The sequence below is a fragment of the Centrocercus urophasianus genome, unplaced genomic scaffold (genome assembly GCF_019232065.1).
Source record: "Centrocercus urophasianus isolate 14NV4802_14NV808 unplaced genomic scaffold, USGS_Curo_1.0 seq_5, whole genome shotgun sequence".
NCBI lineage: Eukaryota > Metazoa > Chordata > Aves > Galliformes > Phasianidae > Centrocercus > Centrocercus urophasianus.
Window position 1 is genome coordinate 1970722 of NW_024885088.1, and position 26585 is coordinate 1997306.

Sequence of the window (26585 nt, forward strand, 5' to 3'; positions counted from 1 at the left end):
GGGCGGCACCGCCCAGCCGGGCGGTGCCGCCCCGCGGCGTGCGGCGGAGCGCTGCCCTCGGCGGGGCGGGCGGGCTCCGAGCGCGGCCTCCGTGCTGCGGCGTTGGGCCGCGTTCCGCAACGCCGGCGGCAACGGCGCGGACAGCCGCGTCCGTGTCGGCTGTGGTGTCTGTAGAGCGGCTTCTGGGTACGCTCGGGAGTGATTGTTAGTTGACAGCCCTGGGCAGCCCGAGTGTCCTTTCACCTGCTCTTTTCAGCCTCGGGCTGAGGGTTGTTGATGAGTGGCTCGTTATACGCCAGCCCAATGGAATCCGTTCCGGGATTCAGTAGATGCGTTGTAACAGAACGAAGCTGTCTTCGGAAGTGTTTTTAGGTTACTTGTATCTCCGAATATAGGAAGTGGAGAGTGACTGTACAGGTCCTCTTTTAAGGCTCTTATGTATATTTTCAATTAAAAGTGTGTGAAAAGCTAGCATTTTCAAACAGAATTTTTATTGAGGACATACTTAATATAGTTTATATGCTTGAATTACACCAAAACTATCAAGTGCAAACATTTTTTACTGTCATAGCTAACAGACCCATGCTGGTTCTTCATAGAATTACAGAACAGGTTGGGTGTAAGGGACCTTGAAGCCCCTCCAGTTCCAACCCTATGCTGTGGGCAGGGCTGCCACCCACCAGCTTAGGCTGCCCAGAGCCCTATCCAACCTGGCTGTGAAAGAGATGGGGCACCCATAGCTTCTGTGGGCAGCACTGCGAGTGTCTCACCACCCTCTGGGTAAAGAATTTCTTCCTGACATCCAACCTAAATCCTTCTCTCTTCTAGTTTGAAGAGTTCTTAGGAGGGGATTGAAAAATGAGCTGATGAGGACCTTTTGCTCAGCGGCTCTATATCCATCACAAATAGCTCTAGAACAATTTCAGTAGCATTCCACAGTTTGAAAAGTCATAACTTCAGGAAAAGAGTTGTTCAGAAATGGAATCCTACACAATTGTGTGCCTGTACTATAGTCATTGAAGGTTGGCACAGTAATGGGATTCTAATAGGAAAAATGTCATTCAGGAACTGTACACGTTGAAAAACTGGAATCTCACCAGTAAGTTCGCCTTACAGGGAGATTCACTTGTGGTTTTAAATTTGATTAGTAGGCAGACTACAACACTTCTTGTGTAGGAAGACAAGAACCAGAGTAGGAAGTACAGCCCTGCTGTCAGCTGGCCACTTCTATGCTGCCTTGGGAAAAAGCAGCCCTCTCCTCTCCTGTTGGTCACTTGTTCCCAACCCTGCACCTTCTTTCTCTACCATCCCTACCTGCAGTGTGAGCAGCTTTGTGGCAAGGCATGTGTGGAAACACACCTGGCTAAATGTTAGCTAAACAAAAGAAAAAAGGGCAGTATTTTCAGCATTTGGTTTGGTTAGCTGTGTTAACTAACGCTCAGCTTCGAGAATGTCTTGGCACAAATAAGGCTGAGGAAATTCGTAGATGAGGCCTTGCTTTTAGGGCCAGTACTTGGAAAACAAGTTCTGCATGGGAAGTACCCTTTTCACATGTGGAGCAGTTACAGCTGCGGGCAGAACGTGTCAAAATGAGCTTAAAAGTGTCATTTTGTTTTTCGGCATAAGGTTGCTGAAAGCCTTTACAAAACCTTTTCATTTAAATAAAACTGACATGTGGAAAGCATATTGAAGTGCTAATTGATTGCTAGCATTTAATTTCTTTCTTATATATTGTAATATAAATCTAGAACTAGAAAAGAAAATGATGAAAGGCTTCGAAGTGGTTACTTGTTTGAGGTTATGTATAATGTGCATTTAGCCAGCATGTGTGGTCTGGAACAAATTAGCACAGCTTCTTCTGCAGCTGTGCTGCTAAATTTGTACAATGGACAGCAGTGCAGGAGATAACCTCTCCTAGCTTTAATGATCTGGCTGGAATACTGGCTGAGTATCCTTAGTGCTGCCTGAGGCTCACAGGGAGCGCATTTACTCGTAAGATAGCATGTAAAATTAGTCTGGGTGGAGCTCTGTGCTGTTGTGTGTTGGCAGCTTCTGCATAAAGTAGCTCTGCTACACCAGTGTAATTATCACTATTGTAGTGCTTTGTGTGATGAATACACCATTCAGATAGGTGTGCTGCTGTCTATATGCTCTTGGTCTGAATCCACATTTTGATAGCTAGGTTATTTTTTTTTATACTAACAGTGCTCTGCCTTGTGCTTTCCACTCCGACTTTTAATTTCAAAGCTTACTTTCAAAATAGGATGCTTTCCAAAAGCATTACTGTTCTTGAATCAAGTCCAGATCCTGAATAGAATTGTACAGAGTTCTGTTGCTTGAGGTGTGGTGATGTATACAGAGATCAGTGGGAACTTGTAGGTCAGTTTTGCAGTCCTTGAAGTTGTTCAAATTAACAGGCTGTACGTAAGCAAGTACAGAACCTCTTTAGAATTAGGTTGTGCACCTGTGTAAAACAGTAATAGTGTTAAGAATTAAGACATCCTTAAAAAAGTGTTGAAGTGTTTTAAATGCAAGATAGCATTTGAAATCTGAGCCTAAATTGAATTTCCAGGATCTATTTAGACTTTCAAAAGCCAAATTATATTCAAAATCTGTAGCTGCCTTTGTTTGCAGTATGTTTTTAAAATCAGCACACATGACTTCCTTAAGAAAGAATTCACAACCGTAATTTCCTGTACTTGTAGGTACCATCAGATATGTGGTAGGAGCTGAAATACTGAGTATTTTGAGAGGTACCATTCACAGAACTCCAAGGGTGTGTAGGGGTTTGGAATGAAAGCTACAGTAAAGTGAAGCCTCTTGGATTATGCAGCATGGCTTCTTGGTGCATAGACCAGCACAGAAATTCTGTTTGTGACATGGTCCTGAAATAGAATCCTGCAGAGGCCAAGGAGAGATTCCTGAGATACACACCTTTAACTGCTTATTAGCCTTGATCAATAGAAATATGTAGAATATTTAATCTTCATTAACAGAAGATTAGAAGGGATATATAGATAGATAGTTCCCGTTGTCCTTGTTGCTGATTTGCCTTCTGGAATTTTCTGTAACGGGGAGGACTAGAAACTGTGAAGGTGCTTGTCCTTGCTGCTGTGAATTCAGGGATGTGTGTTTGGCATAGTAAAACAGCAGGTCAATACAGTGTGTTTTAAGAAATAAGTTCACTAATTCTACCATTTTAATTCTATATCTCATTTATAGCTTGTCAGTGAAATGATAAATGAATCCTAGAGAGAATGGTAATAAAACATAAAATATAAATGTTTATATAGAATAATCAAATTGCTGAGATGGTGTGCTGAGTGACCACGAGTAATACAAAGTGATATTTTAACACTAAAGTGATTGAGAGGAAAAATAAATGATGGGAGAGGTCCGTTCCACATATTGGTGATAATGTAACATTGCATACTGATACAAGTACATGGAGAGTACAAAGTAACTCTCCTTGAAAAGAATGTATTGATATAATTAAAATACATATTTGAAATTATTTGCAAGTAAAGATTTGATGAGTAACTCACTTTCTAAATTTATTCGTTGATGTTTATTTGTAATGATTGTTTGTATTCTTAGGTAAAATTTGGAAATACAACGTTTAAGACAGATGTATATCCAAAGTCACTCAATCCTCAGTGGAATTCTGAATGGTTTAAATTTGAAGTAAGTATTTTCTGAGAGTTTACCTGTGTCTGCATGGATGCCTTTGATGAAATAATACCACTTTAGACAGAAAAATGTTTTGGGTAGTGAAAGTAATTCTGTTTAAATACATATGAAGCCATTCAGTAAATCTATTTATGGTCAAACTGTATTTGCCAATGGTATCTCATTGGCTTTTTTTTTTAAGATTCTTTATAAAGAGAAAAACTTGGCACATGGGATGCAACTCAAGTGTTATGGCAGAGGTAAAAGCTTTATCCAGTAGGCCTTCAGGTATCCGTGTGGCTTTGCTCCTTTTCCTTTCTTTTTTCGTTTTTCTTTTTTATTTTTTAAGAGTAATTTTGAGTTGAGTAAGGTTAGCTGCTATTTGAACTGTTACTTTGGCTAGAGGAAGTGATGCACTTGACAAAGGAAACAGAGGATTTATGTAAGAAAATTAAAAAATGAAGTGTTTGCACAGCAGTTGCCTGATGCTTTCTTTCGCATTTCCTTATGTAATAATGAGGACACTTGGCGTTCTCCCATAATTGCTTGTTCCTTTCAAGGATCTGATTAGTTCATTTTGATGGACTGAATACAGTAGTACTGTAGGTGTCCTTTGATATTGTGCCCTGAACTACTGCTTACATATTTACTTTTTGTTACTGCCTTTTTGTTACACTTAAAAAAAATAAATTGTGTAATGGTGTGTAGAATTAATTACTTGTTACAATATTTGGATGCGTAGTACTGATTTGTTTATACTGTTCTAAGATAATATCTCAGTATAAACATGTTGGCAAATAGGTGTGCGTGGAGTAGAGTGATGTTAGAGCAGGTATGAATCAGTAAGCTTAGGCAACTTATTGATGTGAAATCCTTGTAGAAGTACAGCTCATAATTGCAGTCCGTGTTTATTAAGAAAGCAGAACTACAATGTTGAAGTTCACTCCGTTCTTTAAGTTCTTTTTTTTTTTTCTTAATTTTTTTCAGTTCCTTGGTTTTTTTTTTTCCTTTTGGGAGGTAGAAGAAATTAGCTGAACTGTATGGAGGGTTAACTCTCTTAGTTCAGAAAGAGCTTTTTTTGACAATAACGGAAGTCTTAAAATTCTCTCTTTCTGCATGGAAAAATGGATTTGGGAAAGGAAAGAGCCAAACAATAACATTGGAAAAAAAAATAAAAATCAGAATTCCACATTTCAAAGAGTGGAAAAACACCAACTGTTTAAGAGATCGTAAGTGTGTGTGTGCAGTTTGACCTTCTAGCAACACTGTGTTGAAATTCTGCAAACGCTTACACCAGTCTTCCCATTAGGTTTAGCAGGACTTGTCCTTGCTTTGTGGTGTTCAGCACAAAAAGTAGGAGAATCTTATATCTCCAAAAAAAAAAAAAAATAGCCAGTGTGTCTGAAGATGGATTATTGCATTCATTTAGGAAAGTGCATGTCTGAAATTAGTTAATTTTTGCTGTGAGTTGTATAAAGTATCTTGTATTCTTTGTAAGCCTCCGATCAGTGTTGAAATGGGAGAGCATAACTTCAGGGTGTCACAGTCCTCTGAGACTCTTTACGTTAAGTTTTCACATTTTATTATGAAAAGTATATATATTATGGAGATGGGTAAATACTGTGGCTTAAAATAATGTGGAATTTTAAGCTATGCAATCAGTGTAATCTTGTTTTTCTGTACTTCTCCCAGTGATAACTCTTGTTTCAGGTTTTCAGCATTTGATGAAGGTCAAAGTAAAAATAATGTGTTGTTTAGATCCAGGAAGTAGAAATTAGATTTATCTGTGTCATGTCTCTGTACATAACTGACTCACCTCTTACTGTGCTTGTTTTTCCAGCAGTGTTCCCCTGCTTTTTTTTTTTTTTTTTAAGTATTCAAATTCCATGTCAATATTTATTTCTAGGTAGATGATGAAGAGCTACAAGATGAGCCTCTCCAGATCACAGTTCTTGATCATGATACCTACAGCGCTAATGATGCTATTGGCAAAGTATACATTGATATCGATCCCTTGCTCTATAGTGAAGCAGCTACAGTTATTTCAGGATGGTTTCCAATTTATGATACCATCCATGGTAAGGTTTGCTAATTTTGTTGTTTTGCATTGTTGCTTTCTGTAAGCAGTCCTCAGAAATGTGTAATAATTTTAGCCTCAGGAGCTGGAAAGCTCCAGTTTTGGTGCTTTTATCAGCTCTTCAGTAAGTTAAGAATGCCATCTGAAATCCGTGACAAAATACTTCTGGGACTTTTCATGTTTAATAGCAATAATGATCATATATGAAAGATGTCTAATATTTCTGACATTAGAAAGTCTCAACTACTGTGCCAGAATATTAAGGCTTGGCAGAATGCCTTTCATAAAATTTGTGACAAGTGGAAAACATCTTCTCATACTATTTAAAATAGTTGGTGGAAATAGTTACTGGAAAAATCAGTTAAAAAAAACAACCCTAAAACATACTTATTCAATTACTTTGTGTTTACTAAAAGAATGTGTTTTTGCTGAAGTTACTTACGATGTGCCTTCCTGGGGTGTTGGATAAGCTTCATTTGAGATGATGGGGCAGGATATGACAAACATAAAATGCAGGGTGAAACTCCATTTCCCTGCCAGCAGTCCTAGGTAGAGTTCTTCAGAGTATCTTGAGTGTATGAGAAAATGAAGTTAATGATACTTGTGCCTTAGATTTTAAAGAGGCAGAGCATCCATCCCAGAAAATTAAGGTCCGTTTACAGCAAGCTGTCTTCTTGAATACCTTACTGCAGAGCATGTGTGCGTATTAGTACTGTCATAGTTTATTATACAGTGGGAATTAAAATGACTTAACTATTTTAAAACCTAATTATATTTAATTGGCGGAAAAGCATTAGTATTATTTATTGGGTGGTCATCATAACTAGTGATAATTTTTTTTCTTGCTGCATTTTTTACAGTTACAGCGAAAAAGTGTCTTACAAAATATTGCGTTGTTTTTTTTTTTAATTCTACTCCCATTTTCGTATTGGATGCTTTCTTTTGAACTCTTGTCTCAGGATGTGTGCAATTTGTATGTTGGAGAATTAGACTTCCTGTATTTTCTAGTTCTGTTGGTTTTTCACAGTTCTTTCTTCTACTTAGATAAAACAAAAATAAATTTCATGCTTGTAGCAGTAGATTTTAATTATCTCAATGCTTGGCAAACATTAATTAAGGCTTTCTTAAGAGAAAATTGACATTTATCTATATTTATTTAATTTTTTTTCTTGCTTCCTAGCAAGATTATGTGTGAAAATGTGTTAGTTTGATGTACTTCCTGCTACAGTAAATGTAGGCTTCTTTCTGTTGGCATTTGGGAAGATAACTGTAGGTGACTTTACTGCAATAATGTTTGTCAGTCTATGAATCTGATGATTTTTCTGAGTTGGATATTTCTGTCCTAAAGGCTTCTGAAGTCACTAGAGATCAGATTCATCAAGAAGTTTAGCCCTCAGTATGTCAGAATCCATAATAACATGATGTGAAAGGATTTAGACAATGGGTGCAGGAGAAGGAGTAAGTTCAAAATAGGAGCAGGAAAAATCTGAAAAGGAACAGCTACATTCTGAAGAAATCCAGTCCTATTAATAAGATTTAGTTGTAGCCAAAAGATTAAGCTTTACCTGATCTGTAGTACCTTATTTTATATATTTGTTCAGAAAATATTTTACATTACCTGCTTTCTGGTTCTCAGAAGAGCTGTAACTTTTCTCATTGTATTGACTTCAGCTTTACCATAATCTTGCTACTATTTGAGGGAGAAAATGTAAAATGCTCTAAACACCACAAAAAAACTTGATGTGAGCGGGACTAGTTTTGCGGTATCTATAATCCAAACTAATCCTGCCTTTTTGTGCTGAGCATGTCCTAGGACAATATCATGGAATTTACTACTTGATTTCTTGCCCTGCCAGCACCAATGATAGCAGCTCAAGGCAGCAAGCAGCACTTGCTCCCTGCAGCTGGGCCCACTGCAATAGCAGGCAGCTGATGGCTTCTCTTTTCCCAGTACCACCCTTCTAAAATCCTGTTTATTGCAGCAGCTATTAATGATTGTTCCTTGTGTGGCTTCAGCCTCAAAGGCTGGGCAGAACTAGGGTTCCTGTGAGAGGGCATCTCTGTGGCACACTTGAAGGCAAGGAGATGCCATCCTGCTCCTCTGGCCCAAGCTAGAACTGACACGTTAGCAGCCAATTGAAGCAGGCAGTTCTGTTAGGATTGTATTAGATTACAGAACGGCTAGTTCTGTATTGTTTTTTAACACCATTTCATGTTTTCTTTTTGATAGGTATACGTGGGGAGATTAATGTGGTGGTGAAAGTAGATCTCTTCAATGATTTAAACAGATTCAGGCAGTCATCGTGTGGAGTAAAGTTTTTTTGCAGTAAGTAGAGGGAAAAAAAAAGGAAAACCAAAGGTTTTTTTTCCTTCTTTCTTTACTGACTCTGTTTCCCTCCACTTGCCAATTCATTGCATAAACCCACTGTGGATTATGTTGACAGCAATAGCAAATACGTTTAAAATATGTTTAGTTTGTTTCTTTTTAAATTTTTTTTCTTTCATATATTTTCTTTTTACAGAGCAGTGTAGGTAGCTTCCTCTTTCTTTCATCTTTCTGATCATTATGTTACTTTCAGTGAATGTTCTGTTAAAGAGGCAAAAAGTCAAAAAGTTTCAGAATGTTACATGTTTTAGAAGCATTGTAACCAGTACACTGGGCAATTACTGCCCTTACAGCATCTCTGGAACAAAATTGCTCTGGTACGTCCACAATTTAACAGATCAATCTATTTGAAATAGGAATGGAACTTAACAGAAAAAAAAAAAAAAAAGCATGGATTACATTCTGGAATTTTCTGTTAGTCTTTGAATTCATTTGAATTCATTTCTCTTAGACTCATACCTTGCATTTTTTTATATTTCTTTAACAGCTACATCTATTCCGAAGTGTTACAGAGCAGTAATAATCCATGGATTTGTGGAAGAACTGGTAGTTAATGAAGACCCGGAATACCAATGGATAGACCGAATACGTACACCAAGGGCATCAAATGAGGCTAGACAAAGACTCATTTCTCTGATGTCAGGTATTAAACATGCAGGCTGCAGTGGTTATTGCTGCTTTGTAAAAGAAGTCACCATTCAAATTAGTGACTTAGTTTGGAGACAAGGTTGTGTTATAATTTTTGGTATTAAGCGTTTATTTTTTCAGTTCATATTATCTATCATATAATATTATCATATTATGTTTCAGAAGGTTCTGTTGTTCTAACTAATGACTAGTGTGACAGAAAGTCCACCCCACCCCTCTTGGTGATGCCATACTGCTATGCAATTTATTGGCTGTTTTTAGCCAGGCTAAAAAAGAAATGGAACTCCCTTGAAGATGTTGTTTACCCATATGAAGAGTATTAGTGGTACTTCGAGTCTAATAAAGATAGCATAAACTGCCCTTTTGGTACTACATTGAAGCCCTCTTTGCACTACATTGAAGTATGTGAATTAGTATCTGTTGGCATGATCTCAGATATAGTGTACTAATACATACCTTATCATCTTTTCTAAGTCATGATTTGTCTCCCATTTTGAGGAATGCTTCCATATTGCCTTGCAGCTCTTCAGGATATGCTTACAATTTTTGGACAGACTAGTCACTAGAGTTCCAATTTATATCTCCACAGTATCAGTTACCTTCACAGATTGTCTTTCTGTCTGTCTTTCTGTCTGTCTGGTATTAGAAACATGAATACAGCCTGTGAGTCAAGGGTCCCCATCTCTGTGACAGTGGAGCAGAACAAATAAGTCCTGCATTAGAGATTAAAGGACTTGTACGCTAAGACAGGAGACAACCAGTGCTGGAGGTGTAAGGAATACAATGAAATGTTGAAAAAATAATCATTAGAACAGTAGGCAGTGGCTTCAGTTCTGTAATAGGTACTTAATGTAATCAGGTATCTTGTAGATACAACCAGTTTCAGGGCAGATACTAGAAGAAAAAGTAAATTTTGCTTTGCGAATGTATGGAGATGTTTAGTAAAAGGGCAACCTAAACAGAATATGGAGGTGATACTCAATATCTTCACTAAGAGAACCAGTAGATAGTGTGGGAGTATGTGGAACAATATTGCCATAACTGACATGAATTATTAGAAATTTCATTAAAAATTTAATTCCTCTGGTTGCCATTTTAAAGGATTAACATTAGTAAATCCCTTTTCTTGCATAAGAGGTGAAAATAAGTAAAAGAGCGCGTGTGGAAGTGTTCTGTTGTGTTTTATTACTATTCTCATTCATGGCAGTGTAAAGTACCAAAGAGGCCTCATAGTAACACTCTTTTATGCCATATAATGCAGTGCTTCATGTTGCAGTCATTGATTTGTGTCTGAAGAATCCTGAGGAATTTTGTAACTTACAGTAACTGGGGTTTGCAGTCTTTGTGTGCAGTTCTTGGTTTGCAGTAGTAGTGTATTTGGAATTACGTTTTGCTTACTTTATGTCATACATTATTTTTTAGATGAGGTTACCAAGTAAATTAATATAAATTTTAAAAGAACTAAAAGCATGGATAAGGTTAAATGAAGTTAAATAGGTTTTGAGTGTTTGTGAATACAAAAGTAATAGATTTTCACAGGTGTTTCAAAGATGTTGCATTAGATTGAACTGTATGAAGGAGTGTCTATAATCTTTTGTGTGTTCCAGCACACATCTTGACCATCCCTTTCTCTGTCTCTGAATAAACAAGAAAGAGAACAGTTAATGAGAATTTAAAGTAAATAAATAAATTAAAAAATAACAAGCTGCAGTTGCAATCAGAATAGATTTAGGGGAAAAGAGTGAAAACTAATGAAATATCACTCTGTGTTATAGGAAGATGAGGTGCTTAATGTAATTATATAAAACAGAACTATTACCTGTTTCTTTGATCTGCAGTTCCAAAATCATAGAGGACAATGCCCACAATAGAAAACAGGAGAAGTTCACTGCAATTACCTATGAGCTTTTCACTTTTTGTGTTGTAGGTGAGCTGCAAAGGAAGATTGGCTTGAAAGTCCTTGAAATGAGAGGAAATGCTGTTGTTGGTTATTTGCAGTGTTTTGATTTGGAGGGAGAGTCCGGACTGGTAGTACGAGCCATAGGAACAGCCTGCACGTTGGATAAATTAAGTAGCACATCAGCATTTTTACCTGCATGTAACTCTCCATCCAAAGAAATGAAGGAGTAAGTATTAATTACTAGCTTTTAGAGGAACAGACTTCATTTCTTTCCATAGTCATTCAGTTTTACATAACAGGTGTTATTTCCCCTCCCACCCCCCCCTTTCCCCCTCCAGAATCTGTTTTCTTTTGCAGTTTTTAAATTTTTTTTTTTGTCTGGAATTCAGTTTTATTTTCTACAGTTTTGGAATGATGTGGCTTACTTACGTTATTTCTTTAGAAGCTGGGGTGGTATTATGGCTTTTTTTTTTTTTTTTTTTTTTTTTTTTTCATATATATTGCTAGCAAAAGTATTATCCTTGGTCTGGGATTCACAAATTTCCCAATGAATAATTAGTTTGCAGTGACTGTGTTTGTGCAACAAATGGTTCTGTGAAGACGTAATGATATGCCTTGTATTTGAGATGTTCTGGTTGGAGTACAGTCAAGTTTGAGTAGCTGTGCTGATCATAGAAGGGTTTGCACAGTTCAGTCAGCGGTTTAGAGAGTGTCCCTAGGTAGGCTCATCTTTTCTTGTGTCCTTTGCTTTCCACTGTTGCAGAACAGGTAGGGCTAAGGTGTACCTGCAGAGGATATTGTTTATGATGGGAGAAATATAACAGAAATCAGTAAATTCTACTGCAGAGTTAAAGGCAGTGTGCACGCAAATTTTTAATGTGCAGAGGAGTTAGTAGGGAAATACTTGCAGTCTCTAAATTTTTGCTTGGATAAGTTAGTGACTTTCTGTTTCAAAGTGTCAGCCGATTTGTAAAAGGAAAAATCAGTGTTACAAAGTGTACTACTTCCATAATGTTCCCAGACATCTTTATTAACTTACTGTTATGTTATTGCACTAAAAATCAGACATTTTCTAGGAAGCAATGTGCTCTGGCTTCTCAGAAGTAGTTTTCTGTTTCAAATAATAGCTTGTTTAACTTGTCTTTGTTTTAAAACTTTGCCATCGAAAGAGCTTCAAATAAACTGCAGCATGAAATAACAGTGATTATTTAAAACAAACAAAACAAAAAAAACCTGGACCTGGCAACCACCAACTTAAAAGGCTTTCATAGATAACTCTGGAGTGAAAGGTGGAAATTTCATCCACCAAATAATCCTTGTGTAGCAGTTTGGTAGTGGATGTTGACAGAATCGTTGTCCCTCAGCCTAAAAAGTGAGGCTGTTTCTCAAAGCCAGCAAAGTCAACTAATGCTTCTTATTATTGGCTTTACTAACTTGATGCACTGTTGCCAAAAAATCAATTTATAATCATAAGCTAGTACTTAAGCTTTTCCTTTCTCTCTTTATTTCATCTGGACTCTTGCATGCTAGGAATTAAAATTCTTAGTCTGCTTAAAATAAGAGATCTCCTCTAGCTAAACTTCCCTGAAATCATTTATAACATAACTTTGCAACCTGTTTGTATGTATTGTTTTCTTTTCTTCCACCTTGGCTGCAAATTCTCTCAGGTCTCCGCTGGTTCATCCGCCAAGCCATGGATGCCGCTCGACTCACAACAGCCCAATTCACACTGCTACTGGCTCACGACTTACTCAGAACTTCTCTGTGTCTGTTCCCACTCTCATCTACACTGGTACGAGACTGCTCAGACTCAAGAGCTGGGGAGAGGCAGGCCACAAGGCACAGTGGTCGCAAAGTGCAGGCAGGCAGGCAGTGTAGGCAGGTACCACCCATCTTTTCTCCCTCATTTTCTCGTGGAGAAACCTTCTGTTGTCAGTGAAGAACTCTCTGTGCAGCTCCTGAAACAAAGGCAATAGTTTCTTGAAAGTGCATCAGTCTCTTCCACAAAGCCACACTCTTTGTTTCTTTTTAATAAACTTATTTTCTAAGAAATTAAGTAAAAATAAATTGATAAATCTGAGTAACATTTGCTGTGTTACAGTCCTTAGGGGAAATCATGTTTTGATTGGAGTTAACAATCGCTTTCAGACATAATTCAGATATAATACTTTGGTTTTAAAATGGTTAAATGAAGGGTATGTGCCATTTGTGGAAGAGACAACTTTGGAGAGCAGGTAAGTCAATCTGTGCATAAGTGAACTGTTTGTCAATATAGCTGTTCCCATAAAGGTTCTCCTCTTTGCTCTGTTTTTAGCTGTGGCATGCTGTTGATGCTATAGGATAAGGAAACATTTTTTTTTTTTTTCTTAAAATGTATATATGTGTATATACATAAATGTATGGATATGTATAAACACAAATATAACTTGAAATCATTTTTTCTTCATTAAACTAACTCAAACGTTGTGTATATAACTAGATTTTTAAGCCATGAACTGTTTTCAATTTTTTCTTTTGCATATATATATATATATATATTTTTTTTTTTTGGTCCCATCTCATGCCTTTCATTTGGCTTAATTGTTTCATTGTAGATTATCAGCATCTATCTGTAGAGTGCTGAGTGGTTAAACAGCATTTGCCTTTGGCCTCATCCCCAGTCTCGCACCTAAGGAATAGCTGCTGGCCCTGCCCCAACCCCATCCTGGTGTTTGGATCATGCTGCTGTCAGCCAGGTCCTTTGGCACAGGATTACTGAATGTGTTTCCACCTTCTTCTGGCAGGATTCCCTTCAATGAAGATCCCAATCCCAATACTCATTCATCAGGACCCTCCACCCCTCTGAAAAACCAAACCTATTCCTTTTCACCTTCCAAGTCCTACAGTCGACAGTCCTCTTCTTCTGACACAGATTTGAGTTTGACACCCAAAACTGGTAAGGCGCTTCCATCCACTTTTCGTTTAATTTGTGTTTCTCTTTTTATAATTTCATTCAACCTCTTTTTGCTTTTTGACATTTAAGTTATCAAAATTATGTTGAAATTGGAGACTTCAGGTAGCACTTTTGTGCTCAGGAGAATTTCTGCAGGCTGAAAATTTAAATCCTGCCTTAAGTTTCCACTAAGGTGGATAACGTTAGAATTACATTTTTAGCACAACTGAGTTCAGTCCTAAATAAAATATTGCAGAGCATTAAGGGCGTCTGAAGTAATCGCCTTTTTCTTATTTCCTCCATTTCATATTACATACAGATCATGGGATCATTTCTCACCACAATATGTTAACAAGCAGTTTTCTTACTAAAGCTGTAATTTTCTAGCATTATGCATTGTGCTGTAGGTGTGTACTGTTATATACATATCTCTGTGACTATTTAACTCCCTCGTGCAAATGCCTAGAAATACTAGAAATCGTGCAGCTGCTGCCTATTAAATTTTCTTGGCATACAGGAATTACATACACAGTCTGGTTGCTGAATGTAACCTAAATAATACTCCAGTCATCATCTAAAAGCATTTTTCTTTCTTCTTTGTTATATCAAAATTTCTTCAACTTGTTTGATTCTTCCCTTCTTTTTTTTTTTTTCAGTCTATGGTTACAATCATGGCAGTAACAATGTCAGCACAGCTCAAAGAATTACATTGTTTATTATTATATGGCTAGTGCCCTGAGTTTTACCAGCATAGTGGTAAAGATGTTGCAGAATTGTTTATAAAAGCTCACTTTTTTTTTTTTTTATGGTGTTTTAAATTGTGGTGTTTGGAGCTCAGAACATTCTTGTTTCCATTTGATCATTGCAGTTTTTTAAGTATGTTGAAATGGTTGATTCAGCTTTATCTGATAGCATCCCTTCCTTTCAAGAATTTTCCCCAGGAGATAAATGTAATACTGCATTCACATACACTTGTATTAAATGTTTTACCTAGTTTATTCTCCATATTTCCATTAAAAAATGTTCCAGATAAGGGAGCTGTCTTAGTTCTGTCATTTTCACCTTGTTTAAAAAACAAACCCAACCAACCAAAACAAAGAAAGAAAGAAAGAAACAAACCCAAAGAAATGACAACAAAGACAAACAAAGCCAAAAAAAACCACATTACCACTTTATTTTGTGGTCCTTTTGTGTAAATGATGACTATTGTTTGTTTTGTGGAATATTTGAAAATATGTTTGTTTTGATCAGATTTTCATGGTAAGGACTGTGTGGTGTAAAGGATTAAAATGTAATGGTGGTGGTTATTCTTAGTTTATGAAGTGGCAACTCGCTGTGAATTCACCAAGTTTTTGAAGCAGCAGCCTTAACTTGGTTTCTGGCAGTGTTACGTAGTTGGATGATCCCTGTCTTTTGATTCGTTTGTTTATAATTAAACCAGATTGTATAATTGCCACCTTTTAGGAATTCTGAAGTATGTAGAGAAAGCAGACCTATGTTCCACCTGTATTTTTAGCATCAAATCTACCAGTGGGCGTGCTTTTGCTTGCTAGCACTTTTTATCAGCTTTTAACTCTGCTGCTGAATTGTGTCTTGAGATTTGCCAAATGCATTTAAAAATTCACTATCTGGGTGTTACATACTAAATTTTGAATCTCAGTAGCTTAAAGAACAACATCGTTCAGTAAATTGTTTTACCCAAAAGACAATACAAAATGAAATACAAAATATGCTTCCATAATGTACTGAATTCGTTGTGTTGCTTCTAACAATACACAATATGTGTTAGGACCTCTATTTTCCTTTCCAAGAACTGTAATGTTATTGGAATATTTCTGTGTGGAAGCTAGAGAGGTTAGTGCTGAAACAATGTCTGTTGTTGTCTTGGCACAACCTGTTAAACATAAAATTTGAGATACCAAATGAGATTCCTCATTTTTCTGCAATATGTGATAGATAGTCTTTTATTTCTCAGTCAGGTAGCTGGTAGGTTCACGTGCTTGCGATGGAGACTGACCTGGAAAAAGAGTGCAGATACCACAATTTCACAGTATGAATAATTAAACAGGGGAGATGGAAACTTGGATCTGCTTAAGTGTCCAGTTTTCAGTAGCTCCAAATCAGGAGACTGCTGTGCTAATACCTTACAGAAAATACAGCTGTGGTTGCATTATATAGTCTGTTCTGTATATGCTCTAAGTAGAAGAAAAACTTTTTCAGATCTGAGAGTACATGTTTTGGTTTGAAACTGGATTTCTTCTGTGCACAGTGATCTATTTTATGCTGCTGCAAACTAATAGAATATTAGGCTGATGAAAAGCATTGCATATTGTTTGATGTGATATTTGGAGGAAATTGGAAAGGTGGGAACTTCTTTTCTTGGTGGGACCTTAGAATTCAACAGGATATAAGATTCCAAAGAACTTTTTACCAAAGTGATGAAAGTAATCTCTTACTTAGCTTTTATTCCATAACACCTATCAAATTTTATATACAGTTCAAAAGAAATGTTAGATTATCAGGGCTTCTTAATAAAACGAGATAATTTAAAAATGAAGTTGATCAGTTCGTGATTTTTGATAACCTGCTTCTCATTCATATTGTGTAGCTGTACTGTCCTTCCATTTCTTTGTATGTTGAGGAATAGTTCAGCAGTGAGTGTGGGTTCATTTGGAGGAAAAAAAATGCTTCATTTTGTTTTCTTTTTTCTGTTTCTTTAGTCATCTTCTGAATCTACATCTTTTTGTCTCTATTACTTTCCTCCACAGCACTTTCCCCACAGGGACCTAGGATTTTCCTGTTTCCCAGCTCCCCTACACTCTCATGTGATTCCCCACATCTTAAAAAGTCCTGTCTCCTCCTCTCGGGGTCTAGCCTTTACCCTCTACACTCTAGCCATGTCAGCCCAGTTGTTCTGAGGAAAAGTGTTTCTTTCACTGAAGAGCTGCTTCTGGCTGCTTCTGGTAGGATCAATCTATTATGGCCTTTTAAACATTTTAAGCAAATGTTGTTGCTGTTTGATACAGGGACATTTAACACACAGCCTTCTATAACCCAATGTTTTTGTTAGCCTCTGAAAACTGCTGGCTACATGACTGTCCATACCATCTCTCAGCTGTGCCCTAGAAGCTTGTAACAGCTTCAGAATTTCACGCCATAGAGGATTTGAAGCATGTAATTCACGCTAAAGAACTTCCTCGTTTCCCCTCTCAATTTTCTTTGGTAACTGGACTAAATTAATAGACTTGTTTTTCCCCCTTCTCATTCACTTCAGCTTGTTATTCCTCTATTTTGCATGGAACAAGCACTTGCTCATTAATTCATTCATAATTTTTGGAATTATGGCTATCAGATGGCTAGCAGCTCTGCTCTTTAATGCGCGTCAAGCAAAGTCCGTACAGACTTTTTATTTGTACTGCACTTTTTTCCATTCCATTGGCATGCATTTAAATTATTCAGTTGATATTAGTGCTTTTTTTTTTCTGTAGAATGTTTTATTTTTTTTTTTGTCCAGTGTTGATGCTGTGTTTGTCTGTATTTAATATTGTATAGTCCCTGACAATGATATTTAGCTCAATGCCAAATAGTTAAAAGCAATTAAAACTTGTTTAATGGGACTATACATATACTAATCTTATTGTTTCCTTATCCAAGAACAGCTAAAAATATTTGTTAGTAGTTATAGTCTTTATATAGTACATGTAATATATATATAGTATGTACTTACAGTATGTGCAATTAAATGGCAATGAGAGCCTGGTTATTTTTTGACAGTGTTAGTAATGAAGTTAACGTATATCAAGATCAGTATTTCTAGATCTCCCTGTATTTTCTTAGAAGAAGTAACTACACTTTGATATATATATGTACAACCTCATTCATGTTTATTTGATGCTTAACAACAAGAGAGGTACCTAGCAAGTGTTTTAATTAGTTAGAATTACTGTAAATGAGAATCTTGCCTTCACTCATAAGCGTTTGCACTGCAGTGTGTTTGTACTTCATCTTGCTCCTGACATGTCTTTTTGTTCTTTATCCTTTTTCTCAGTGCTTTCCTAAATTTAGGTGCATATTATTGCAGTGTCCAGTTAGCTCTGATGGTTCTAGAGACGATAAGTACCAGTGATAGCGTATTTTTAGGCATGAAATATTACCAAGAAAATCTGATTCACCAGTACTGTGTTTATTGTACAAAAAACACAGTCTTGGTATGTGCTTATTTTTTACTTTTTTGGTTTCTAACAGTAGAGTGAATGCTATAGTTATACATATAACCTGCATCTCGCAGTGCTTAGTTAACCACATGACATGTTGTTCCTTGACAACAGATCCTTGATGGCAAAGATGTTTATGTATCTGATACATTTTAGAGCTCTTCAGAGAAGTTCCCTACTTAGGGGCTGAGGTGGAAGTGAAATATGCAAAAAAAGAAACCAAACAATTAGTCACGATATGCGAAAATATCATTTATTTGTTATTTTTTATTTACAGATGATCTGCAGGTTATGTGTATGAAAACGTAGTAATCAGATAAGTGTAGCCGTTTGAAATGCTGAGCAGTATTGCTAAATTTATCTGATTGAATCAAATGAGTGAATATCTCACGGTGCTTATGTTAAATAAATATCACTACCATATAGTTCAGTTCAAATGATTTGTGTTAGCTTTGCAGTTCTCATTTTAGTTTCACTCATGCAGTGTACAGCTACTGCTGAAATAGCGTGCAGTTACTTCCCAGTGGTTAGGAAAGGTGATGTGGTTACGCTGAAACTCTGGGAGGCAGGGATTTTTTTTTTTTTTTTTTTTAAACCAATAATGCAAGTAGAGAAGTATAGCTTACTATAAAGGAGTTCAAATTGTTCAAAAGTGTGGCGTTACTGGTAACATTGCAGCCCTTTTTAGGTAAGAACTCTGAAACTCTAATGATGCTGAAACTTCCTGCGGAAAGCACAGGAGGGAGATCTATGTATCTGTTCTACTATAAAATGTAGAGGTTGGTGGCCTTGCCTGCGGCAGAGGGTTGGAGCTTGATGATCCTTGAGGTTCCTTCCAACCCGAGCCTTTCTATGATTCTATATTGAAATTAAAGCTTTGTGTTGTACAAAAGAATTGCAAGCCCAGATCTTCAAAGACATGTCAGGAAAACGTCTTAGATCAGGAAATCTTTATCCAAATCTATAATGATTGAAAACACTGCTAGGAATTTTAAAAATAAACTTAAAAACCCATCACCTTCCTACCCTGCCCCACTCACAAAACTCAAATGCTTAAATGCTCAGCATTTTTTTCGTGGAAATTTAAGGGAATAGTTTGTATGGTTTTCAATCACAGCTTCACGTATTTTTAAATTGAAGTTTGATTGCAAATGATAATATGTTTTTATTTATTTTTTTAAATGTCATTTGTACTGGTGCTCTTTAGGAATGGGCAGTGGGAGTGCTGGAAAAGAAGGGGGGCCGTTTAAAACTCTCTTAAGGCAGCAGACTCAGTCAGCTCTGGAACAAAGGGTAAGGCATTTTATACTTACATTTCTGAAATACTGAAGAGAAAATTAAGCTTGTATAGGTTTCCTGTTACTGTCTATTTTAAAAGATGCAGGTTTTTTTGTCTGAAAGTTTACTATAAATGTTGAATGTTTAATAGACATTTAATGTTTATTAGACATTTAATAATTAGAATTCAGGTGAGCTTTTAAAACATATTATTAAAGCCATAAGAATAGTGGAAGTAAGTGTAATGTATGCACATTAGTGCTTACACACAAATGATTACAACTGGTATGACAAAACAGCTAAAGCATAAATTACTGCTGTTTGGTGTCTAAGTTATAGGTGTATGTGTCTATTTAAGACTCTACTGTCACATATTTGGTTGAATTTTTGTAGAAGCCAAAGTCGGAAACATTGAAATAACTTCAGACGAGGTGGAAGTCCCATAATTAATTGGGAAAACTGATATTTGGAAGAAAATAGAGTCGTTGCTTAGAAGTTCAGAACTTGTGTGTTCTACATGAAATGATGTGCGTGTAGACTTTGTAAGATGATAACTTCAACAATTCAGTTCCCAAACAGTGAAAGGAGTTTAGAAGTTTTGGAAGAACCTCTGTAAGACTAAAAATTCAATTTGTTTATATGCTATTGATCCATACTGAATATAAAGCAAAATAAAAACAGTGCTTTAAATTCCTTTCATTTGTTTAAAGATGTTTATGAGGTCTTTGCAGTATGTTTACAGTATATTCTGTTATAATTGAAATGCTGTGTTATTAATGAGATGTCTTGAAAGAAGAAATGTGGAATATTGTGCTATCTGGGGAAAAAAAATGAATGATTATAATTACAAATCCTGAATACCTGTAGAACCTGTGTAAGTTGTTGAAAACAAAGTCAGCTGCGTCTGTGAAATAGAAGTGAATAGCTGCTATTTTGAGTCAAGTGGATGATTCTCTTCTCATTTCTTGTGTTGTCCATTGCTAAGAGAGGATCGCCTCATAGGTTCTGTAGAAGGCGGGTATGTTCTCCAACATTGTGTGACTCTTTGTAGTTTTTTTGTTTGTTTGTTTATTGGGTTTTTGGGGTTTTTTTTTTGTATTGAAGATTTCTAAGCAATGATTTCTGATTTTCTTTGTGAGGTTTCTTCAGATTTCTTTGGAATCTTGCTTATGCAGGAATTTTGTATATTTTTTAGTTTTTTGTTTTAAAGCATTTATCAGATATACTTTGGCTTAATTTATATTTTGCATGTTCATAGATTTCAGTTATAATTTCTCTTTTAAATAGAAATCCATAGCTTTGCTTTTAATGCTGTTGCTTGGAGGAAAAAAAAGATCCATTTCTCTCTCTTTTATCTTTATTCTCCTAACGTTTTAGACGTTTCATGACTTATCTATTATTTATTTAGGAAGCTTCTTAAAAACAATTAAAAATGTCAAATCAGTACAGTTAACATATATCTGGAATTTGAATTATTTGCAAGTTAGTTTGGTAAGAGCTGTATACTGCTAAGCTGAAGAAATACCATAAAATGAGGTGGAAACATGTTGAATCTGTTACTGATTCTAAGATGATCGATATGTAGCAAAACATGCAGACTATTGACTGACACACACAAAATTGCTTTTGTTGTCTTTCTGATAATTTTATGTTGGATTTGTTTTTTATTGCACTTGCCCTCTTTCAGTTACTTAGAATGAATAAGAAAGGTGGGGGAGACGTTTAGCTCAACACATCTTTAGCACTCAGAAGAACGTTTTGTCTGTATCACTGGTCCACATGTACACAGAGCGTTGTAGTTACTTGTGTGGGTTATTTAGGGTAGCACTTAAGCAAAGAGTAAAATTGATGTGTGTGTTATATTGCCACATGTGTTGAAAGTATAGTAAGCTCTTTTGAATCTTAGGTAAGATCATTTGAGCATATGGGTATTGCTAAGGCATATTATAAGCAGTTCATGTAACTGGATGTCTTGTCAGCTTTTTTAATCAAATATGTGTTAGTCTGTTACTTCATAAACTGAATTGGAAATTAGAAGAGATTTTGTTAGAAGAATTATCTTAACTGTTACTTTTTTTCCTGGGAAAGTACACCAGCCATGGAAAATGTGTACATGTGTTGTTTAATATAAATGTATTTTTAGCAGTTCACAGGATTCCTGTTGATTGCAAGTGTTAACTGTATGACACAGCTATCCTTCTGTGTACTTCTGCCTAGAAATGTGTACTGCCTCTGTCAGTAGGCAAAAATTAGCCTGTGTTTTCACACATGCAGTCAAGCACTGCTCTTGATCGTAATTCATCTCTCTTTCAAACTCAACTTGGACAAATGCTGTTAGTCCTCCGTATTTGCATTCTGCAAGTGCTTGAGAGATCTTTATTGCTCCCTTGACAAAACAGAGATCCACTGATATTCATCTGTGAAGAGCACTGCTGGATCTCTGTTGTGTTACAACGCAGTTCTCTCTCTGATTCTTTTGGCTGCACTGCTGACTTAAGCAACTTTTCTTTCCAGTGACTTCTTACTCCTATCCAGGGCACCCCTCAGTTCATTTGAAATAAAAATTATGAGATTATTTGGCCATCTGGTGCGAAGTTGATACACTAAAGAGAAAATCAAGCTTGTAGTAGATTTCCTGTTACTGCACAGCAAACATGTCTAGAATAAGGTAACTCAAACAGGAAATGAACAGTATTTTGGTTTGGATGGCATCTCTGCTCTGGCTCAGTGCCAAAAGCTTCATGAATGTGTCAGCATCACAGGTGATACCTGAGGGAGAGGCACCGTGGTAGGAATAAGGGAATGGCTGGATAGAAAGCTGAGAACTGCTTCCCTGGCATTAGCACCACAGTATGTGTGCGTATGTGGCCTTGTTCCATGTGCTTTTTCATTATTTTATGTGTAATGTATGTAAAATATAGTTTGAATACTAGCAATACATGTATGTATACACACAAGCATTTTAAAGCAGTATATTAAACGTGGCAATTACTTTCTTGTAGCCTCATCAAGCTTTCTCCAAATGCTGGCTGTGAAATGTCAGTGTAGTTGCAAGGATTAAATCAGTTATGTACTTTTTTGAGAGTCCGTGCAATGAATAACAATAACTGAGAAATGATGTAGTGAATTAGAATCGCACAATATGCTGAATTTGACGAGACCTACGAGGATCACAGAGTCCAGCACCCAGCTTACCATTTAGTACTGGTAAAATAATTGGCTGTTTTCAGTTGTAGCTTGGAAAATTAAGGTCATCATGTCTTCACACGGGTGGGAAGATTCTGTGTTCGTACCACCTTATTTTGAAGGTCCATTGCAAAGTACAATAATGGAGGAAGTTTATAATACACAACTATGGCATCTGGTTCAAAGGAAATCTGTTTTCTATGCAACAGGAATGGCTTTAAACTTTAAACTTCTTGAAGTATTACAGATCACCACGTGTAGTTGAGGCTGGGTCTTGTGGTATATTGACTGATACGATAATAAATAAACCCTCTGAGAGAGCTGGGTTAAAAATAGAAATAAAAGGCTATTGTAATAAGTGACAGCCTTCTATGTGCATCGGAAGGAGCGAGACACATCGTTAAGGGAGTAAGAGCATGTTTGATATTTCAGTGAGTTCTTTAGAGTTGTTTGTGTGCGAAATTAATTGAGAGGACATAGGTCTAATTTTAACATATTACATCTAGGTGTATTGATTGAGACAAAACAATGCTGTTATTTATTCCTAGTTTGTAAGCTAAACAGGCTGGGTGTCTGAACATGTTAAGTTTACTTGCAGAGTGAAGCCTTACAAAAACGTGTATAGCAGCTTCTGACTGCAGATTAATAAGCATTTGATTTCCTTGTACTTCAGAGCGCAGAGTGAAAACATTTACTTTGTTCACTACATACACTAAGCATAGCCTAAGAGTGAATATGTATTTCATACAGATAGCATGCACTGAACTTTCTATAATCAATTTTTACTGTTCTAAGAAAGGTAGTTATTAATTTTTAACATTACTAATGCAGGATAACTATTCAGGAGACACAGCAAATGTATATTTGCTATATATATGTTTTGTATATTTTTAAGTTACACATAACGGTTGTCATGGAATTATTACACAGGAGAAAAAATATTGTCACTGTTGTGAATCACTGAACAGTTGATGAAACTGTTCTGGGATTTGTATGTTTTTTTGGCAGAAAACCGTACAGGAAAGAAGTAGGTTGTGTTGTGGTCAGGGTCTTTGGCTGCTCTGACAACTTGCAGAGCACTTCAAGATCTGGTGAAACCTTCTGGTGGAATCTTTTCTCTACTCCTCTGTAGAGATACATTGGTGCTCCTGAAGACAGATCAGCCAGGCAGGTTCACAGATTCCTCTCATGAAGTCCTACTTTTTAGTCACTTCATGAAACACAACTACAGTAGTTTGTTTTGTTTTGTTTTGCCTGAGGTAGTCAACATTGTTATTATTGATGACAAAATTTGCTGCAGTTTTGAAATTCTGTAAAAGTGAAAATACAGAAAAAAAAGGAAGTTCTTAAGAATTGTAAGAGTTCTAGTAAATTTCACATGGGTGGTAGTAATCCTGAAGTGGTCATTTTAAAAGTTGCCTTGGACTTTTGTTCAGAAGGGCTTTTCATGCCATGTATTGCTGGAAGAACCACGATCCTCATTTAATTTGCAGCATGTACACTGTTTAGGTGGAAGCTCAGCTACACTGTACTGTTGTAAGTGCTTTAAGTATGTGAGAAAGGAACCTGTACTGTACTTTCTCTCATATACAGTTACGCTGTTTATTTTATCCATTTAACCAATCATCACTATACAAACTACGATTGCATGGTTTTTCTTTGTATTTTTGCCTCTCCGTTGAGAATTGCTGAACACTAACCTGTCACCTTTCCCCCCATAAATGTGCTATAGAGTGTAATACTGTAGAAAATAAAATCTTGCCATTTTTGGGCTCACCACATTTGAATATGAAGGTTTTTGTCATATATGTAGTGAAAAATTGCTATTATCTCTTAATGACCTCTTGTATTAACATTTTCAAACTGTTGCTAAATCTTATTAATTGCTGATTTCAATTATGAATTTGTAAAAATCATTTAAACAAATGAAATTGGAAATGAATTTCCTTGGTTTAAGAACTTAGTTGTATTTCATAGAAGACTTAAGCTTTATTCCAAAGGATGAATATTTACTACTTATGTTTAGAGCTTTTGTCACTCGCAGAGCAGTCTGCTAATGTATTTGTAAATGTGTCCTCCTGTACTAAGACATTCACTGTTCTTACAGAACTGTAGTTAGCTTTACCCTGTGCTTCAGTATTGAACTGCATTAATTTGTAACAGTAAGCCCTGGAAAATGGAGAAAAATAATCCTTTATTTTTTATCGGTTAACAAACATGTGTTGCTTAGCTGCCTTCTTAAAGGCAGACCAATAAAAGCTTTGTTAACTCAAACGTGTAAAGCTTTGATTACTAATTAATACTATGTTAGAATGCAACTCTATGGGGGAAAAGTATTTTTACATTTTTAGAATAACTCTGCTTTTCTTACACTGTTGGTCTGTGAAGATGTATGGTTACATAGTGCCTAGTAAGTCTGAAGGATACGCTTGGCCCTCTGTAACTGCTTTATTTGTATTTCAGGGCAATGATCAGTTCACTGCATGTTTAGTGGCAATTACCAGTAGTTGATGAACAGTCACTGATGCTTGTTTTTACTCGTGACAGGAATTTCCATTTTTTACCTTGACGGCCTTTCCACCGGGCTTCCTTGTCCACGTTGGTGGTGTTGTTAGTGCCCGTTCTGTGAAGCTCTTGGATCGCATTCACAATCCTGGTACGTTGACACAATACATTTCTCCTAAGTTCTATCGTGATGACCACGTACTTCTAATCCTTAAAATGTTATGAGGTAGTTGTATTTTTAATAAAAATACATTCTAACAGTGTATATTAAGAGCAATAATTGAAGCTTGAAAAGTAGTAGGCAATCAGAGGGTTTGTCTTCAGTGAGAAATCTCTCATCAAGTTAGTGAAATTCTGATAGGACATGGGATCCATTAATTTCACACCAAGAATTGTCTTTGAATTATCGAGACTACTTATTTTTGGCTACTTCTGAATATTAAAGCATGAGGCAAGATTTCCTTTCAAACAAAAATCGGATGAAATACTTATATATACTTATAAATGTTTTCTAATTTTTAGCTCTTTGAAATCCTTAAGGACTGATCTCTGCATTCTAGCTCAATATGTGTTTTTAACCTCTGTTGATAAAACCTTTGGAGTGTTTTGTTTTTACTTAAAAACACACACAGAACAATTTTTTTAGTGTTTTTTGTCTAATATTTACCTAGGAACTCCAGTAATGGAACATGTATTTTGCATGTTTCTGAAATCAGCATTATGTGACGCTGAATACTTTTGGTGTTACATTAATTGATACAAGTAGAAGTGCTCTGTAAAAAGTTGGAGTTAATCAGTGCACTTAAAATGTAAGCAGATGAGAGAATACAATAACACCTGTAGTAATTTTGCATGCACTGGCCAGGAGTAATAGAACATAAAGTTTGTGCAAATGCATCTTTTTCCAAAAAAATTAGAAAAAAAACAACAAGAAATCTCTCTCCTTTCCTTCAAGGCAGGTAATTCTTAAAGCAGGAACATCGTTCCTGATTATGCTGACAAAATGAAATAAAATCCCAGACTAGATTTGAATTCAAGTAAACTACTTTACGAAATTTTTAAAGCATCTGAGTACAGAATATTGTTCTTTTTTCCCTATTTTTAAGCTTTTGTTTATGAAGTAGAGAAAATATTGAGTAATGTCAATGTATAATTTGTTTGTTCTTTTTTGATACAAATTTGTCTCAAGTGTCTGTATTTTAACATATGTGATACAGATACGACATTTCATGTACAGATGACATTTGTGATACAGAACACTTACATGTGGAATGTACTATATGATAAGACAAAATGAAAAAACTGGAAGCGGGAGAAGAATGTAAAATAGAGACACACATTTGAACTGTTAAGTGACTTTTTGCAACTTAAAGGGGTTTTTTTGTGATTTTTGGATTGCTCCTGACGAGTGTATGTAACATACTTCATACTTCAAACTCAGCATATTGCAAAAAAATGAAAACTGAAAGAGGGGAGTGAAAGGACGTGCCAGTGGGAGGGAAAGTGAAGAGGTAGAAACAAATTCTCTTATGGTGATGGCCATACAAAGCATTTCAGTCAAGCTTGTAAATTAATTGAATTACTTAAGCTGGCAAGTGAATATGCAGGAAATTGTAGAAGAGGAAAAAATACTAAAAGAGGTTGTTTGAGAACTTACGGATTACACAGTAATTGCTGTTTATTGTACACTTTGATCACGCCTACTGCTAGATTGCTATAGCATGCTCCTTTTTTCCCTTTCAGCCTCTTATTAACTCTGCTGTCTGTGTCTTTCCAGTTCCTGTGGAGTG

The 26585-nt window shown here is 36.2% G+C and overlaps 1 protein-coding gene across 9 annotated transcripts in view; it reads left to right on the plus strand.

The window, feature by feature from the left end:
* Positions 1-26585, plus strand: part of C2CD5 (C2 calcium dependent domain containing 5) — a 64660-nt gene that overhangs the window by 200 nt on the left and 37875 nt on the right. For 8 of the 9 annotated variants that reach the window (XR_006171466.1, XM_042834902.1, XM_042834905.1 and 5 more), the window contains exons 2-9: positions 3598-3684; positions 5576-5747; positions 7977-8072; positions 8620-8775; positions 10708-10906; positions 13464-13615; positions 19034-19119; positions 24838-24946. Coding sequence is in view for 8 of the 9 variants with exons in the window: in XM_042834902.1 (XP_042690836.1) it covers positions 3598-3684; positions 5576-5747; positions 7977-8072; positions 8620-8775; positions 10708-10906; positions 13464-13615; positions 19034-19119; positions 24838-24946 (1057 nt within the window). In the remaining variant the exon portion in view is untranslated. Of the gene's footprint in view, positions 1-3597; positions 3685-5575; positions 5748-7976; positions 8073-8619; positions 8776-10707; positions 10907-13463; positions 13616-16380; positions 16576-19033; positions 19120-24837; positions 24947-26585 lie in introns of all 9 variants that reach the window. The other variant, XM_042834909.1, reaches the window with a different exon arrangement.